Source organism: Pristis pectinata, chromosome 16 (assembly GCF_009764475.1).
Source record: "Pristis pectinata isolate sPriPec2 chromosome 16, sPriPec2.1.pri, whole genome shotgun sequence".
In the NCBI taxonomy this organism is placed as follows: domain Eukaryota; kingdom Metazoa; phylum Chordata; class Chondrichthyes; order Rhinopristiformes; family Pristidae; genus Pristis; species Pristis pectinata.
Window position 1 is genome coordinate 9,525,376 of NC_067420.1, and position 20,059 is coordinate 9,545,434.

The 20,059-nt window shown below is 43.1% G+C and overlaps 1 protein-coding gene across 3 annotated transcripts in view; it reads right to left on the bottom strand.

Annotated features, from left to right (window-relative positions):
* LOC127578699 (cadherin-22) overlaps positions 1 to 20,059 on the bottom strand; it is a 783,176-nt gene that overhangs the window by 603,759 nt on the left and 159,358 nt on the right. For all 3 annotated transcript variants that reach the window (XR_007957561.1, XM_052031006.1, XM_052031005.1), the window contains exon 3: positions 8,586 to 8,880. Coding sequence is in view for 2 of the 3 variants with exons in the window: in XM_052031006.1 (XP_051886966.1) it covers positions 8,586 to 8,880 (295 nt within the window). In the remaining variant the exon portion in view is untranslated. The remainder of the gene's footprint in view (positions 1 to 8,585; positions 8,881 to 20,059) is intronic.

Here is a 20,059-nt window from a genome sequence, read left to right on the forward strand (position 1 = left end):
AACTGAAACATCATTACTGCTGGTGTAGTTTTGGATTCCACCTCCAGCATCTGTCACATGGAGTTACATTTTGTAATTTGAACAACAAGTTATGAATTGTCTTGCAGACCCATGGGATCACAAAGGCTTTTACTGTTCTATGAATATGATGAGTGAATCGTGTTACAACAACCCTCCCACTCTACATGGTGTGAACTGTGATTTGTTTCATGAGATGTACTTTTGACTTTACAGCGTGACTTTAAGCATCATATAAATGCAGGTTTATCTTTCTGAGCATTGCCATTGCAAAGGCTCCTTGAGAAAAGCGGCGACCATTTCAGAAAAAGCAAAGTACAACTGAGTCTGCACTTGTGTGTTGATCATCAAACTAGGAAAATAAAGTGCACACATCCAATTGTTTTTGTTTGATTGAGTCTCAATGGGATGATGAGAAAATTATTAACCTCCAGACTAGCTGTTTCTATTTCCCATCCACAAACACCCTGATAATTTGAAGTTTGCCCATTTATAAACCCAAACAAATGAAATAATTAGTGTAAAATAATTACTCTGCTGTAGCATTGTTTTGTTACCAACTGTGAATCATACAGATTAATTAAAACAGCAAAAAAAAGTTTGGAGTAAAGTGGAAATTGAAGAGATTTACAATGGCATAATTGTTGTCCAATTTGCACCCAAACATTCCGTACAGTCCAGCAACACTAATTTGTAAAATTTACTCTTTGAGCTTTCATAGTCGTCGTGGCTATCCCTCGAGGTCGAGGATGATGGTCTTCATTCCGTTGATCTACTTATGGGCTCTCAAGTGGCTTATGAGTCCAATCTTGGCTCAGAAGGTTCTTCCGCATTCAGGACAGGTGGTTCCAGATGGCAGATCGGGCTTTGGTTGTTGCTGCCTCTCTTTCCATTTTCTTCTCTTTTCCTCTAATTCTGCACATCTGTCGGCTTCGAAGGTTGCTGTTCCTTCTTGGATGACGGTTTGCCAGAGTTTCCTGTCCTTGGCATTGGTTTCCCAATTGTTGATGTCGATGTTACATTTCTTCATGTTGGCTTTTAAGATGTCTTTGAACTTCTTCTTTTGTCTGCCTCTTTTACGTTTGCCAACTTTAAGCTGGGAGTAAAAGATTTGTTTCGGCAGACGTTTGTCTTCCATCCAAACAACATGACCGCTCCATCTTAGTTGGTTCTTGATAACGTAGGCTTCAATGCTTGTTGGTTTTGCTTCATTTAGCACGCTGACGTTGGTTCTTCTATCTTCCCAGCTGATATTTAAGATATTTTGAAGACAGCGTTGATGGAACTTTTCAAGTGCCTTCAGATGTCATCTGTATGTTGTCCAAGTTTCTGATGCATACAGGAGTGTTGGGATCACCACTGCTTTGTACACTAACATTTTAGTGTCTGTTCAGATGTCATGATCATGAAAGACTCTGGTTCGGAGACGTCCAAAAGCTGTTCCAGCGCATTTAAGATGATGTTGGATCTCATCATTAAGGTCGACATTGGAGGAGAGGTAACTTCCAAGATATGGGAAGTGGTCCACATTCTCCAGAGTTGTTTCACTAAGTTGGATTGATGGTTCTATCTGATTTGTCTCAGTTGGTGATGGTTGGTAGATGATCTGAGTCTTCTTGGAATTGATGGTAAGTCCAAGTTTTGTGTACGCATGGTTGAAGGCAGTCAGAATCTGATGTAGGTGGTTTTTTGAGAGAGCTGCAACACAGTTGTCGTCTGCGTATTGGAATTCGATGAGGGAACTCGTGGATGTCTTGTTTTTGGACTTGAGACAGGCAAGATTGAAAAGTCTGCCATCTGTTCTGTAGAAAATTTTGATTCCTCGGGGTAGATTGTCCTTGATAATGTGGATGATTGTCGCAATGAAGATGGTGAACAAAGTTGGGGCAATCACGCATCCCTGTTTTACTCCTGATTTGACTTGAAAAGGCTCACAGTTACTGTTGCTGACCATGACTGTGGCAAGCCTGCCATCATGGAGGAGTCTCAGGATTCGAATATACTTTTCAGGGCATCCATAGGTGGATAGGACATCCCATAGGAGTTCCCTTGGTACGGAGTCAAAGGCTTTGGTGAGGTCGATGAATGCCATGTACAAAGGTTGAAGTTGTTCACGACATTTTTCTTGCAGTTGTCGCATTGTGAAGATCATGTCGATTCTCCACGTGATGGTCTAAAACCGGCTTGTGTCTCCGGAAGGATCTTCTCGGCTAAAGACTTAAGCCGGTTGTTCATGATGCAGGTGAGGATCTTTCCTGCTGTTGCTAACAGGGAAATTCCATGATAGTTTCCGCATTCGGATCGATCACCTTTCCTTTTGTAGATGGTAACGATTGCTGAGTTTCTAACGTCTGCTGGTACATCTTCATTTATCCAGATCTTGATGAGAAGTTGATGCAGTTGGTAATGAATCAGGTTACCTCCAATTTTGTATACCTCAGCTGGTAGTCCATCGAGTCCAGCAGCCTTGTTGTTCTTCAAGGTTTTGATAGTTTCCTTGACTTGTTGGTATTTTGCTTAGGGAGTCCTCAACGGGCTGTTTTGGAATGTTGTTAATCATATTCCTGTCAAATGAGACGGTTTGATTTAGAAGGTCTTCAAAGTGCTCCCTCCATCTGGAATTGATGTCAGCATTGCTCTTCAGGATGGCTGAACCATCTTTGCTTTTGAGAGGAGCTTGACAGTGAGTAGATGGGTCAAAAATAGCTTTAGTTGCATTAAAAAAGCCTCGAGTGTCGTTGGCATCTGCTAGTTGTTGGATTTCCTGAGCTTCCATCCTCCACCACTGGTTTTTCAGGTTTCGGGTGCTCTTCTGGACTGCAGCCTTTCACGATAGCATTTCCTTTTAGTAGCCAATTGTTGGTCATTTTCTAAAGTGATGAATGCTTTTCTCTTTTCATTAATGAGTTGTTGGGGTAGTTTATCATTATCATCAAACCAATCCTGATGTTTTTTGTCTTGAACCCAATTGTTTCCTTGCAGGAACTTTATAGTAAGTGCAGTTTTAAGGACAGTCTTGGTTACATGTTTCCAAAGGAGACAAGTACACCTCTGATGCAATAATAAGGAATGGATGCAGCAAATTCTCCTCATGTCTGCTGCCATCCTCTACCCGCTTTCACTATGTTACCATGCCTTATTTCCCTTTTCCTCCAGAACCCATTGTAGCCCTGAAGGTTTACTTCTCCTTCCTGCCCTCCTTTAACCCAGTTTCCAATACACCATACCCAGCAAGTGAGTACAAATCCCTCCAATGCAACAGGGGAACTTAAATTCCAAATAATTGCACAGATCTGGAGCTTTTTAAAAGCTAATCTCAGAACCAGTAAGTACAAAACCCACCATCATTAGAATCACAACTGGTTCACTTATGTCCTCCGGGGGACATTAATCTGCTGTTCTGACTTGCATGTGACTCTGGGCCCATCAATCTGAACAGTCTCCTCAGCTCAGGGGCAATTAGTCATCGAGATATACAGCACAGAAACAGACCCTTCAGCCCACCGAGTCCATGCCAACCACCACCCAACCATTTACACTAATCATAATTAGAGATGGATAATTCAGAATAAATGTCAACATTGCCAGTAATCTCCATGTGCCATAAACACATACATTTAAAGAAACACCTTGTCAGCTTTACTGCCACTAAAATAGACATTTCAGCACTATGCTAATCAGCTTTTGTTTCTTCATCAACCTAATTTCTGGCTCCTTCTGTGTTGTTCATTTGATCCATTACTGTTTGCTGCCACTATCTTTCTGTGCACCTTGTCTCTCTGCTGCTCTGTACTACTGCTTGGTCCCCTGTCAGTTGTGGTATCAGGTCCTCCACATTTTCTGCAGTGGCTCTGCTCAATACAGAGACTGCGTTGTGCTCGGTACCTTTACGTTGGTCAAACTAATGTTCTTTCCCATTTTCGCAACGTTTATCTGAATTGAAATAGAATTTATGGCATATGTTTTCAATTTGCAGCTACATATTGTTTTAAAATGGCACACTATTTTTCAAATACTCCAGATCTGGTGTGGTATTGAAATCAATTGATGTGTTATTTTATAGCAACATTATTATTCAGTGTTTCATTCTGTGCTGAGGTGTAGGGTGCACCTGTAATGCCACAATTTAATTACTTCCTGCCAGGTGAGAGATGAGGTCAATAAGAATTTAATTGAAGTTTGGAGAGAGAACTTCACAGAATCAAACTTACTGTAAATTTGGCCTGCATGTCAGATTCCTGGATGAAATGACTCTCTAATATTCTTTCCTATTTTGTATCTGGACATTAACAGTTGCTCATTACATGCAAGGCTGTTTTTAGTGAAGCGTGGTTTAAAAATCCCATGGAAACAAATTTTAGAGCAGTCTTGCCAGTATTAGTATTTAGTAGTGGGATTCCATGAAATATAGAAATACAGTTATGGGATGGAGGATATGTGACCTATATACAAATGCAGAGACCTGGAAATTGTTCACCTATGTTTCAGTCATTATAAGACAGTCATTTCAATCAAAGTCTTAGCACTGCAAAGTTTGGTAACTCACAAAGTCCAAACCCTTAGGATCTGCTCATGACCATCTCCAACAAGAGTCCACCCACCTTCTCTTGATATTCAATGGATTACTATAGTTGAGTAACATCATCAATATCCTTGGAGTCCCCGTTGACCAGAAAGCATGTACCACCAGGCTCAAGGACAGCTTCTATCCCACTATTATAAGGCTATTGAACAATCCTCTGGCACGATAAGATGGACTCTTGACCTCACAATCTACCTCATAATGGCCTTGCACCTTATTGTCTGCCTGAACTGCACTTTCTCTGTAACTGTAACTCTATATTCTCCATTCTGTTATTGCTTTTCCCTTGTACCACCTCATTGTACTGATGTGATGAAATGATCTGTATGGGTGGCATGCAAAACATTTGACAATGATAAGCCAATTTAATTTACCAAAACAGAACTAAGCCAGCTTTGTAAATACTGTGGACAGCACAATGGTGCCGCTGGTAGAGATGCTATCTCACAGCTTCAGAGACATGGGTTCAACCCTGACCTCTGGTACTACCTGCGTGGAGTTTACGTATTCTCCCTCTGATTGTGTGGGTTTCCTCTGAGTGCTCTGGTTTCCTCCCATATCTCACAGCCGTGCAGATTGCCAGTTAACTAGTCTCTGCAAATGGCCCCTAGTGTGTAGGTGAGTGGTAGAATCTGGGCAGAGTTGATGGGAATGTGGGATGAACAAAGAAACAAAAGGTGTGGTGTAAATGGGCATTTGATAGTCAGTATGGACAGTGGGCAGATGTGCCTTTATTCTGTGCTGCATTGAGTCTATGCTTCAGAAAGCAGGTCAGAGGTTGGTGAGCGGCTCAGCTCCTGACACCTCAAGGCCTTTCCACCAATGACACACAAAAAAATATCAGGAGAGTTTGGGAATATTCCCGATTTACCTGGATGAATGCAACACCAACAGTTCTCAACAACCTTGACACCAGCCGCAACAAAGCCACCCACTTGATTGGAACTCCATGCAGCACCCTATACATTCACTCCCTTCACCACTGATGACTGCACTTATTGACCCACACCACTCTGACAGCACCTCCCAAACCCATGACTTCGACAACCAAAAAAGATAAAGATGGCAAGTGCCTGGGAACACTACTGCCTGCAGGTTTCCCTCTAAGTTGCTCACCATCATGATTGGTAATTTATTGGTCATTGGTCATTGGTATTGTCACGTGTACCAAGATACAGCAAAAAACTTTGCTTTGCATGACATCCATACAGCTCATTTCATCACATCAGTACAATGAGGTAGTACAAGGGAAAAGAAACAATGCAATGCAGAATACAGCATTACAGTTACAGAGAAAGTGCAGTTCAGGCAGACAATAAGATGCAAGGCCATGACGAGGTAGATTGTGAGGTCAAGAGTCCATTTTATTGCACAAGAGGTTCGTTCAATAGTCTTGTAACAGCAGGATAGAAGCCGTCCTTGAACCTGGTGGTATGTGCTTTAAGGTTTTTGTATCTTCTGCCCGATGGGAGGGGGGAGAAGAGAGAATGTCCGTGGTAGGAGGGGTCTTTGATTATGGTTGCTGCTTTTCTGAGGCAGTGCAGTCTAGACAGAGTCCACGGAGGGGAGGCTGGTAATTGTGATGTGCTGAGCTGCATCCACAGCTCTTTGGAAATATATCACTGGTCCTTCATTGTCATTGGGTCCAAATCCTGGAACTCCCTCTCCAACAGTACCATGGACATACCTTCACCAGATGGTTGCCAAGGTTCAGGAAGGTGACTCACCACCACCTTCTCAAGGTCAATTAGGTTTGGGCAATAAACACTGACGTTTCCAGATATGAAAAACAACATAAACCCATCCACTGAATGCTCCCTTTACCTTCTGCAGAGTGTGGGAAGGAAAGCACAACATCAGGCCCTAGGCTGGGTTCTATTCCAAGCCTGGGGTAGGACTTAGGATCGGTGCCTGGAGACTGGACTCTCGGGGTTGGCGGAGCTCAAGGCTTGCTTCTGCAAATTGGGATGGGCTGGGTATCGTCAGTGGCTTGGACTTTACAGAGAGGGGGTTGGTGCATGGGGACAATGAGGCCAAATAGGGTAAGTAAATTAGAAGAATTTAAGTGGATCCAGCTCGGGTGTGTTCCTGGTATCTGGGCTGGGACTTCCTTCACGAAGCCCCCTGATATTAGAAGCAGGCACATGTGTTTTGTTCGAGGAGTGACCACAGGGATTCTCCCACTTCAGCCTTTCTCTATCCTCTGGAACTTCACGACAGATTCCCAAGCTGCAATTCCATTTTATTTACATAATTCAAGGTAAGACTTTGAGTGTGTTTAAGGGTTTATATAATTAAGATAAGCACTTGAATTATGATTGTTAAATAACAATGTTTGGAAGAAAACCTCTGCTTGCAAAACAAATTCATCTCGCAACCTTGTGTAATCTGGATCGATCTGGTTGCTTAATTTCTTCAGACACTAAGTGAAGGTATTTCCACAAATTAGACTGGTATAAATATTCATAGGTACTGAATAAGGGAACATTATTACTGCAGGGATTACATTATGGCCTAGAAATTCAGTCAAGTAGTGCCATGCATCTGAAGACACAAGAGATTACTGATGCTGAAATCTGGAACAACACACAAGATGCTGGAGGAACTTAATGGGTCAGGCAGCATCTGGTCCAGACGAAGGGTCTCGATCCTAAACATCGACTGTCCATTTCCCTCCATAGATGCTGCCTGACCCATTGAGTTCCTCCAGCATCTTGTGTGTTACTCCATGTATCTGAAAACTGCTTCATTTCAGAATAGAATATGTTTGGAGTGACTACCCAGTCTAAACAGGCCACTCCAAAAATTTGATCATGCACTTGCAGTTGCAAATCACCTTTATACAATGACACAATCACTGCATTAATCACACACAGGATGATGTCCTTCCCCATGCAAGTATGTAGACCTTGAAATTCTTCACCTCTGTTTCAACTGTAGTCTTGCTTCTGCAAAATTGAGTAGTGCATACTGACAATGGTTGATCTGCCAAAGTTACCCTCTGGGTCAATAGAGAGAACAGGCAGCTGACCACTTCAAGTAAGTTCTGCCCCAATAGTGTCAAGATTATATCTGTCAACTAAGTAGGCAGTTGAACATAGAGTGCAGCACAGAAGTTATTTCTGTCAATATTAGTGAACACATAGCTACTACATTAGTTATATCCATTGATTTTCAGTAAGTTAGTTCCTCCACTAAAAAAAACAACTGAAGAAAGGGAATTCAGCTGAAAGAGTTAAGTTTGTGTGTTACCTTTGAATAGACTGGTATCAGAACGATTATATGTCTGTAAACCGGAGATTTATTGTCTGTCTCCAAATCCAAGAGGAAGATTATAGGATTTTTTTACCTGACATGCTCACTAAAAATAGATCCCTTAATATAAAAGATGGAAGGATGAGGAGAATGAACACTCAGCATTGACTTCAACAAAGATGTTTACACCTCCCAAGAGGAGTTGCTGCCTCCTACCAAAACCCCTTCTGCAGAAATCAACCTCTCACTGAGGCCACTCTATGTGGTGGCTTGGTGTCTACTGTACTCTCTGCTGCAAGAAATCATAACAATCAGAGAAACAGTACAGCAGTTCATTCAGTCCATGGTGTCTGTGCATTCGTCTCATTTCCTTCCTTTCTCCCCTCAGTTCAGCAAACTTCTAGTTTTCCTTTCTGTTCTGAGAGTAGCTACTAAATCCATTTTTATCACCCTTTTTGGGTGTGCTCCCAGCTCATAACAATCTGTTACATCACATGGCCATTAATTTGGTCCTGGATAAAAGAAACTTAAGCTCCATGGAAGTGAATGTTCATTGATATCAAATGTCACACTCTGCAAAGACAAACTCATGGCTAAAACTTGGTTTCAGGTTCAGAATAAACATAAAGCAAGCACTTGGCTACTCAGTAAATATCATTGTCACCATGGATTAATGTCTAATACAAAAGGTGAAGAAGCCACAAATGCAAAACAACTCATGTCCCCTTACCTACAGGTGACAATTCAGGGACACTGCCAATATACGGTCCATCGAGGAACTTGGGTTCACTGTCATTAATATCCTGGACCTTGATAATAAATTCCGATTCTGGTTCCAGGGGCCTGTCAGTCAGTTTGTCCCGTGCTTGAGCACGGAGAGTGTAGTAGGTTTTCTCTTCACGATCCAGTCGCTCTGTGGCATGGATATCCCCGGTAATCTCGTCAATAATGAAAACCGTCCCAGCACCTTCCCCTGATATAGTGTATTTTATGGAGCCATCTCCTTTGTCTGAATCTGAGTGAATCTAGAAAAGAAAAAGAAACACTTGTAGCTGGTCTGGCGGGTTAGACATTTGAGAGCTGTTTGTGTTTGCATTGATGTGCAGATTGATACTCGATCCAAAGGCAGAGTCTGAACTTTAGACAAAACAGAGTTTCAAATCCAAGATCAATGTATTTGTGGGCAAGGACATTAAGGGGAAATTGAGTTCAGGTACAGATCAGCTGTGGCCTAATTGAATCATTACCATAAGGAGGAGCTCGGATGAAGATCTCAACTGCATCTTTGATTTCTTTAGTCACATCTTGGCTTCACTAGCAAGGCCAGCATTTATTGCCCATCCCTAATTGCCCTTGAGAAGGTGTTGGTGAGATGCCTTAAGAGTCATAGAATCATAGAGTCATAGAGTAATACAGCCCTTCGGCGCAACCAGTCCATGCCGACCATGGTGCCCACCCAGCTAGTCCCAATTTCCTGCATTCTGCCCATATCCCTCTAAACCCCACCTCTCCATGTACCTATCCAAGTGATTCTTAAATGATGGTATTTATACCTCCCTTAACCACTTCCTCTGGCAGCTCATTCCATATACACACTGCCCTCTGCATGAAAAAGTTGCCCCTCAGGTCCCTTTTAAATCTTTCCCCTCTCACCCTAAACCTATGTTCCCTAGTTTTGGACTCCCCTACCCTGAGAAAAAGATCGTGTGCATTCACCCTGTCTCTGCCCCTCATGATTTTATACACCTCCATAAGGTCACCCTCAGTTTCCTACGTGCCTAGGAATAAACTTCTAGCCTGCCCAACCGCTCCCTGTGTCTCAGACCCTCAACTTAAGCTTTCGAATGCCTACTTGAACCACTGCAGTTCTTCTGGCAGAGGTGCTCCCACAGTGCTGTTAGGGAGGGAGTTCCAGGATTTAGATCTAACGACAATGAAAAAGTGATGATATTTTTCCAATTCAATATCATGCACGGCTGAGAGGGAACCTGTAGCTGATGGTGCTCCTGAGTTGCCTGTCTTGGTGGGAGAGGTGACGGGTTTAGAGTGTGCTGTCAGAGTAGCCTGGGTGAGTAGCTGCAGTGCAGTTTGAAGATGGCGCACACTGTAACCACTGTGCAATAAGTCAATGATAGTGAAGCACATGAAGGAGAAAGGAACAGAGGACATGTTGGCGGAATTTAATGAAGATTGGTTAGAACAGGTCATGTGGAATATGGGTAGAAGACTTACTCCCGTTCCTCACATTCCACACAAAGTTATCAAAGAATAGAAAGGAACTTGATATTGCAATATCACATCCAGATTTCCTTTGCCTGGAGCTACACAGCAGATCTGAGCAGAGACTGGCTTCCATGAAAATGTTGCTGATTTCCATTAGCGTGCAGCACTGTGTTGGGAGATGTGGGGAACCTCTATATAGCAGTGACTCCTGAATACCAGGTCAATGAGTTACATGGGCTTGACTCAGTAATGCTGGGTTCCAAAATACTTTCTTTTCCCACAAGCACCAACTGGCCTGAACGTTTATTTAGGTGCATTCAGATTAACAAAGATTATGTGGGGGTGCAGAATTTGATGCTTGTTCTGGGGATGCATGCAGTATGTAACCACTGAGGGACCATCTTTCCTCTTTATGGAGAGTGAAGTTAGCAGATTCTTCCATCAATGTGTTTGCAAATGTCTGATGTATACTGGTGTCTTTTCCTCTCTCTGAGGTTCATGAAAGTAATAAAATTGGGAATGAGGTAATTCCAGAGGTGGAGGTTCTGCCAAATAAAAAAATGATTAGAATAATGCTTACTTTTTTACATCCTGCTTTCTAGATTCACAGTACTGGAACATATTTAATTAGTTCCCTCCTCTCTTGAATTTCAAATGCAGTTATATATTGATGACTGCAAGTGATCACGGTTATGGTAAATGGAGAGTTCAGGATGAGGGACATCAACAGACATCAACAGACACCAACAATGAGAGCATGCTGGCATTAAGGAGGTGCTAGATGTCTTGGAGCACATAACAGAGGATAAATCCCAAGGGTCTGATGAAATCTGTCTCAGGTTGCTATGGGAGGCAACAAAAGGGATTGATGGAATCCTGACAGAAATTTGTGCATCTTCAGTAGCCACAGGGGATGTTCCAGAAGGCTTGAGGATAGCTAATGTGACAGCTAAGAAGGATGGCAGGGATAAGCCACAGATAATGGCACTCCAGTGAGCCTTACGTCAGTGGTAAGGAAGTTATTGGAAAAGAATTTCTGAGGGATAAAATTCATTTATACTTGAACAGGCAGGAATTGACTTGGGATGGAAAACAAATAAAATTACAAATGCTGGAATCTGAAGCAGAAATACTGGAAGAACTCAGCCAGTCAAGCAGCATCTGTGGAAAAAGAAACAGGTTAACATTTCGGGTCAGTGACCTTTCCTCAAACTGGGGGAAGAGGCAAGGGGTTACAGCTTTCAGAAATTACTTGGGTCACTCTGTTGAGTCTCAAGAGGTGATCTCAATGAAACATTCCAAATTGTTCTAGGGATTGTGAAGGTAAGTGTAGCTTTGATATTTCTCCCAGATGAGATGTCTGCAACCAGGGTTCGCACTTCCCAAATAAGGAGTGGGCTTTTCAGGACTGAGATAAAAAAGATTTTTTTTCACCTGCAGCTTGGTGAACCTCTGGAATTTTCCACCTCAGAGAGCTGTGGAAGATCAGTTGCTGGGTTTATTCAAAAATAGGTAGTGATAGACTTTTGGATAATAAGGGAATCAAGGGATATGAGTTTAGTGTAGGAAAGAGATGCTGAGGTAGATCAGCTGTGATGTTGTGGAATGGTGGAACAGGGGCAAGGAGTTGCCTGGATCCTCCTGCTCCTGATTCTTGTATTCTTATGACACCTGGAGAGCTCTTTCTTATCTTCCAACAGAGACATATCATCTCTGAAGCATTTGATGTCTCTGGGCCTGTACTTGATGGAGTTCAGAAGGATGAAGGGGACGGATACTGAAAGGCTTCGATAGAGTGGACGTGATGAGGATGTTTCCATTAGTAGGAGAGTCTCAGATCTGAGGGCACAGATTCAGAATAATGGGATGTTCCTTTAAAACTGAAATGAGGAGGAATTTCTTCAGCCAGAGGGTGGTGAATCTGTGGAATTCATTGCCACAGAGGGCTGTGGAGGCCAAGTCATTGCGTGTATTTAAGGCAGAGACTGATAGGTTCTTGATTGGTGGGGGGGGGGGGGTTAAGGGTCACGGGGGGAAAGCAGGAGAATGGAGTTGAAAAAAATCAGCCATGATTGAATGGTGGAGCAGACTTGATGGGCCAAATGGCCTAATTCTGTTACTAGGGTCTTATATGGAGATTGGTGAAGGAAGATCAGTTGCTCAGACTGATCTGCGGACTGAAGACAGGCACTCAGCAAAAGTGATCACCCAATCTGCATTTGGTTTCTCCAACATAGAGGAAACCACATTATGAACACCAGATGCAGTACACTGGATGGGAAGAAGCACAGGTGAATCACTGCTTCACCTGGAATGATTGTTTGGGGTCCTAGATGGTGCAAAGGAAATGGACAAGTGTTGCATCTTCTCTGGTCATCCACAGAGGTGATCCTGGGCTTCCTGGTGCAAGTCATGTTAATTCTCAATCCCACTCCTGCTCCAACCTGTCTGTTTGTAACATCCTCGCCTCCTCCACTGCCATAGTGATACCCAAAATAAACTGGAAGACCAACCTCTTATTTTTTGCCTGAGTACTTTGTAACCTTGCAGAATGAACACTGAATTCTCCAACTTCAGCTAAACTGTTCTCTCCTCATTTCTCATTATCATGCTTGTGTGCCTTTTTCACCCCATTTCTGTAAAGTGCCTCGACAACATTCAGTATTCATTCTCCTTATCACCTGATTCATCTTAATCTAAATCCATGTAATCTTTTGTCTCACACCTCAATTGTCCCTCCAGATCTACTTTGACAACTGTAACCCCTCCACACTCCCCCACACAGTTCTGAGGAAAGGTTCCTGACCCAAAACATTGGCTGTTTTTTTCTTTCCAGATGTTGCTTGACTGCCTTTACTGTTTTTGAGCAATGAAAGGTTAGTTTATAAGCCAGAAGGAAGCATGCTGTGGAGTTGACTGGGGTCAGTGGTGGAACCATGGCTTTTCTCGGTGTATATTCATGATTTGGACTTGCGTGTGCAGGCACAAGTTCTGATGCTGCAGGTGGCACAAAACTTTGGGCCTTACTGGAGTGTGAGGAGCATGCCCTGGACTTCAAACAGCAGTAGGCATGTTGATGGAATGCACAGATAGGTGACAGGTGGAATTTTACATTGAGAAATGTGACGTGTTACATTTTGGAAGGAAGATCGAGAAGAGATGATATGAGGGTTCTGAAATAAAAAGGGGGCACAACAGTGACAGAAACAGGGAAAACAGGAGATAGAGTAGGCCACTCAACCCTCTAGACCTGCTCCAGCAGTCCATCCAATCATGGCTCATCATCCACTTCAGTTCCCTGTTCCCATCTTCTCCCCTCATATCTTGATTCCTTTAGCATAAAGAACAGTATTTGTCACTTTCTTTAATGACCTGGCCTCCACTATTTAGAGGAGTACATTATAGGATGGACGTGGAGGCTTTGGAGAGGGTGCAGAAGAGGTTTACCAGGATGCTGTCTGGATTAGAGGGCATGTGCTATAAGGAGAAGTTGGGCAAACTTGGGTTGTTTTCTCTGGAGCAGCAGAAGCCGAGTGGAGACCTGATAGAAGTCTATACGATTATGAGAGGCAAAATAGACAGGTGGTATATTTTACATCATTAGCTTAATTAGTTTGTCACCACATCGTGGTCTGTTCCTGTGCTGTACTGTTTTATGTTCTATGTTCAATGTCCTATGTCCTAAAGATGGAAATGCATTGGGGAGAGTGCAGAAGATATTTACAAAATTGATTCCAGGGCTGAGGGACTGAACTGATGTATCAAAGAGTTATACAGCACAGAAACTGGCCCTTTGCCCCACCGTGTCTGTGTGAACCACCACACACTCATCCCATTTTAGTCTCCCCACATTCCTATCAACACTCTCCAGATTCTACACACCAGGGATGATTCACACTGGTCTATTAAGCCACCAACCCACACATCTTCGGGATGTGGGGGGAAACTGGAGCACTCAGGGGAAACCCTAGCTGTCACAGGGAGAACATGCACACACCTCACAGACAGGGCCGGAGGTCAGGATTGAACCCGCGCTGCTGAAGCTGTGAGGCAGCAGCTACACCACTGTGGATAGACAGGAGACTCTAAGGTTGTCCTCCTTGGAACAGAGGCAGTTGTGAAGGCTGAGGTATATAAAATCAGGTTAGGTTAAGACAATAGACGGAGAGAAAATATTTCTGTTGGCAAATGTGTCACGAACACGGGGACATTGTATGGAGTTGGGATTCACCAAAGAACCAAGGTAACCATAAAGGAAGTGTATCTCATGCAGTGAGTGATTAGAGTTTGGGTGCAGAGTCCAAAGGGAGATGTTTAAGGATCTGAAAAGGAAAGAATGTGCAGGTCTGTGGAGAGAGAGCAAGGGCTGGTTTGTCGGTATGGACTAGACTGGCCAAATGGAGTTCTACCATAGTGTAACCATAGTGTAACACTGGAGGAACATCACCTCACTTTCCATCTTGGAACCTTGCAGCCTAACAGCATGAATATTGAATTCTCCCACTTTAGGTAATCCCCACACCCTTTCCCACAAACCACCCCCCCACCATGCTTCTTCTCTTCTTCCCTTTCCTAGCTCCATTTTTCTTTTTTTTCCTTCCTCTCCTTACATCTGACCGGTGGAACTGCTCTCCCCTCCTCCCCTGCATCTCTTACCTGCGTCTACCTATCACCACCCCATGCCCACCCTGCCTCCCCTCTTCTGTCCACCTATCACTGCTCTGCTTTTCCCTCCTACGTAGTGGGCTTCCCCTTTTCCTATCTTCAGTCCTGAGGAAGGGTCCTGACTGGAAACACTGACCACCTGCTTTTCTCCACGGATGCTGCCTGGCCTGCTGAGTTCCTCCAGCATCATCGTGTTTCTCATCTAGATTCCAGCATCTGCAGTCCTTTATTTTACTGTAACTATAGTGATACTGATTCATCAGAACACGAAAGGTCATCAACCTTAAACATTAACTCTGTTTCTCTCTCCACTGAATGTTGCCTGACTTGTATTTCTAATATTTCCTGATTTTATTTCAGAATTTCAGCATTTGTGATATTTTCATTTTGTAATGAGGTCATTTTTTTTTCTGTCAAATTTTAGGAACTGGCAGTGCCAGCAATGTAAACCCAGCTGCTCCCAAATTATATCAGTGATTTCAACTACAAATGACTAGATTTAAAGAGAAAAGTGTCTTTAAATCATTACAGATTTTGGGTCATTAACTTTTACCTCATACAGAAAGACCTTGTTTCATAATATATGTGGTGTTTGAAATTTGCTTTAATCTAATATAAATTATAGCCCACAGTAATGATGGTACAAAAAAGCATGAAACCCATCTGTAAAGGTCATTCAGCCATTTAGTGAGATTGCAATAATATCCCAGCTACACTGGCACTTGTGGAAAATCATCACTGCCTATTTCTTCACCGATGCAGATGGTGCATTTCTTCTACATATGTCAATAATGGTTGCATCAGAATTCGATATATCTAAGCTGTTCTCCTTCACAGTACAGAGAATGTCCAGTAAGGCCTTTTCAAGAGTATTTTTTCATCTTAGGAAACATGTGTTGTGCAAGTTTAATGGCCTTTTTCCTGCCTGTTATTTGTTAAAGGGACAATGTGTCTTTAAGATTTAAAATTTTATTTCTCCTACACACAGAGTTGTGCCACAGAGGAGGGGATCCCAAACACACTTGCTCAGGGAACCACCTACTTTAAATTAAGGCCAACTTCCAAATTCCAATCAACTCCTCATAACTGAGGTTTTGTGGGTGTGACGGCAGCACGGCAGAGCAAAAACTGAAAACCTGGTCAGCAACTATGCAAGGAAAATCCAAATGGAAATGGTTGAACTGCAAGCAACTGGTCCCAATTTCATAGTAGCCTTCAGTGTGTAAAATCATTGCAAGAGATTAGCATGGAGTTATGGAGTCACACAGCACAGAGGCAGGCCCTTCTGACCACCATGTCCATGCCAACCATCAAGTACCTTTAGATGTATAGATGGGTATTTGATGGTCAGCGTGGACCTGGTGGGCTGAAGGGCCTCTTTCTGTGATGTGTATATCTATATGACTCAATTGAGAGGATGATAGAAACATAGAGATGAGGCCTTTGGCCCAGCTGGTCTATGCCGACCAAGATTCCCATCTAAGCTAGCCCCATTTGCCCATGTTTGACCGATATCTCTCTAAACTTTTCCTATCCATGTACCTGTGTTGTGAGAAATCCACATGGCTGTCACGTGACAGTAATGACACTGACCCCCGCTGACCGGAGGACAGCATTGCTCCTCTGATCGGAAGTGATGCTACTGTCAATCAAGGTGCGGCTCCACCCACCCCTCAGGTGTGAGAGTAACTTTTGCCTCTGAACTTGCCTGACCAGTACCCTTTGTCTCTGAACCTGCCTGACCATTGGCTGTGGCAGGAACCCTTGTCTTTGACTCCCACACCAATGGCTCGTTTAAATCACAACAGTGAGGCTCCACCCAGCCTCCTAGCACCATAAAAAGGGCTGCATCTACTAGGCTTTCCTCTTTTGATGACCCCAGGACTAGTGAAACAACGCTGCAGAGATCACTGGTAAGAGTGCATCACCACATGGTCAGGGAGCATTTCACTCAGACTCAGGGAGCGTTAAGGGCCAATGCTAGTGTGGGACGGGCATTGAAGTGTTATATCCTGAAGCTGTACATTGTTACTGTGTGCTTGTGTGTTATTAGTGTGTGTGTGTGGGTGTATCCTAAACTAGTTGCAATCCCCTCTCGTGTTCGTGGTATCCTGTGCATGAGTGAGCGTGTGTCTGTTCCCATCCATTCTGTCCCGCGTTTGCCTTTGTGATTAAACTAGTTTTGGTCTACAAAGCTCGTGTTCAGAGTTCTTGATCCTTAAGACAGTAAAGAACAATTTCACACAACAACCTGTCCAGGTACTTTTTAAATGTTGTTGATGTACCTGCCTCAACCACATCTTCTCGCAGCTCATTCCATATACTGACCATCCTCTGGGTGAAAAAATTGCTCCTCAGGTTCCAATTAAATCTCTCCCATCTCACCTTAAATCTATTCCCTTTAGTTCTTGATTCCCCAACCCTGGGAATAAGACTGTGCGCATTCACCCTATCTATGCCCCTCATGATTTTATACACCTCTATAGGATCACCCCTGATTTTCTACATTCCAGTAAAAAATATCCCAACCTGCTCAACCTGTCTCCATAACTCAGTTCCTTCAGTCCCAGCAACATCCTCATAAATCTCCAGCTTAATGGCATATTTCCTATAGCCAATAATTTGTCAGAAGAGTCAGTCAGAGTTGAATTATAAATCTTGTTTTAAAGTAGGAGATAGAATGGCAGAAGGGTTCAGGGAGAAGATTCCAGTGTTTGGAACCTAGGACTTTTGTTATGGAGAGAGATTAGATAAACTGGGCTTGCTTTCCCTGAAGCGAAGGATGCTGAGATGTGACCTGATATAAATATTGGTATTGGTATTGGTGTTGATTTATTATTGTCACTTGTGAAAAAGTTGTATTGCATACCACTCATACAGATCAATTCATTACACAGTGTATTGAGGTAGTACAGAGTAAAAACAATAACAGAATACAGAGTAAAGAGTCACAGCTACAGAGGAAGTGCATTGCAGGTAGACAATAAGGTGCAAGGTCATAACAAGGGAGATTATGAGGTCAAGAGTCCATCTTATCGTATAAGGGAACTGTTCAGTAGTCTTATCACAGTGGGATAGAAACTGGCCTTGAACCTGGTGGGACATGCCCTCAGGCTCCTCTATCTTCCGCCTGAATGGAGAGGAGAGAAGTAAGAATGACCAGGGTGAGTGGGGTCTTTGATTATGCTGGCTGCTTCACCAAGGCAGTGACAGGTATAGACAGAGTCCATAGAGGGGAGGTTGGTTTCCATCATGTGCTGGGCTGTGTCCACAGCTCTCTGCAGTTTCTAGCGAACCCGGGTAGAGCAGTTGCCATACCAAGCTGTGATGCATCCAGGTAGGATGCTTTCTATGGTGCATTGATAAAAGTTGGTGAATGTCAAAGGGGACATGCCAAATTTCTTTTGCCTCCTGAAGAAGTAGAGGTGCTGGTGAGCTTTCTTGGCTGTGGCGTCTACATGGTTGGATCAGGACAGGCTGTTGGTGATGTTCACTCCCAGGAACTTGAAGCTCTCAACCCTCTTGACCTCAGCACCATTGATGTAGACGGGTGCATGTACACCGTCCCCCTTTCCTGAAGTCAATGACAAGCTCTTTTGTTTTGCGGACATTGAGGGAAAGGTTGTTGTCATGACACCATGTCACTAAGCTCTCTATCTCCTTCCTGTACTCTGACTCATCGCTGTTTGAGATACGGCCTACAACGGTGGTATCATCTGCAAACTTGTAGATGGAGTTTGAGCAGAATCTGGCCACACAGTCATGAGTGTATAGGGAGCAGAGTAGAGGGCTGAGGATGCAGCCCTGTGGGACACCAGTGTTGAGAATAATCATGCTGGAGATGTTGCTGCCTATCCTTACTGTCTGAGGTCTGTTGGTCAGAAAGTCAAAGATACAGTTGCAGAGGGAGGTGTTGAGTCCAAGGTCTTGTAGTTTGGTGATGAGTTTGCTTGGAAGATTATGCGTGGCATAGACAGGGAAGGTAGTCAAATCTTTTCCCTATAGTAGGAGTTTCAGAAACAAGAAGGCATAGATTTAAGGTGAAAGGAAGGAGATTTAAAGGGGATCCGAGGGGTAAGGTTTTTACACAGAGAGTATCTGATATCTGGAACGCGTCGCCAGAGAAGATGGTGGAATCAGATAAAATTACTATGTTTAAGAGGCATTTAGACAGACACTTATATAGGCAAGGCCCAGAGGGATATGGACTTAATGAGGGTAAATTGGATAAGTGTAGATGGGCAAAAAGGTCGGCATGGACATGGTGGGCCGAAGGGCCTGTTTCTGTGCTGCACCATTCTATGACTCTATAAGGTGTCGGCATTGCTGCTAATGATAACGTACAGGAGACGTAGGGGCTAGAGCAAGAGGAAGAGCTATGGAATAAGGAGGTGGGAATCATTTTGTAGACTGATTGAGATGAGGTCACCATGGTTCATTCAAGACATGAACAATTTCAAATTTGAATCATTCTGGAAACAGCAGGTAATGCTGTCCAGTGATGGATGAGTGAACAAGCCTGTAGACGGTGAAATGAAACAATGATCAAATGTTTATAAATCATTCTGAGCATTCCTTACAACTTGTAGTTCATAAATAAAACAAGTTATGGGGTGGAAGTAGACATTGAGCTTATTGAATCAGCCCCCTTCTGCGTTACATTTTCAAGGTGCTGTCATAATTCCAAAATTACCAAATGAGATTGATCATTGAATGTAGTAAAGCTTGTACAAAGCTAAAATGATGAACAAAATCAAGATTTTTTTCATGTACTGACTAACTTACAACATAAATTATGTTATGTAAACTAATCAGTCATCTTGGCCGAACTCTATCCAAGTTCCCTACCATTGCACTTTCTGTCAGTCAATTGATTTTCTTGAAAGGACCTGGGCAAGTTTGTGTTTCACCTGATGGAGGCACATTTCATACATACATCCCTCTTTCTAAAATAGACTTTCCTATGTATATCACAAGAGGTATGACTCGTTTGATTCAGTAAGTAATAGTCTCATGGACATAAATGAAATTTGAGAAAAAATCCTTGTTGCCCTGCACCTTCATTAATTTCATTTAAGATGAGATATGTTTATTAGTCACATGTACATCAGTGAAATACACAGTGAAATGCATCTTTTGCTTAGAGTGTTCTGGGGGCAGCCCGGTTCAACAAAGATAAGATTTCTTTATTACGTGTACATTGAAACACACAGTGAAATGTACCTTATATGTAGAGTGTTCTGGGGGCAGCCCACAAGTGTCGCCACGCTTCCGGCACCAACATAGCATGCCCACAACTTCCTAACCCGTACGTCT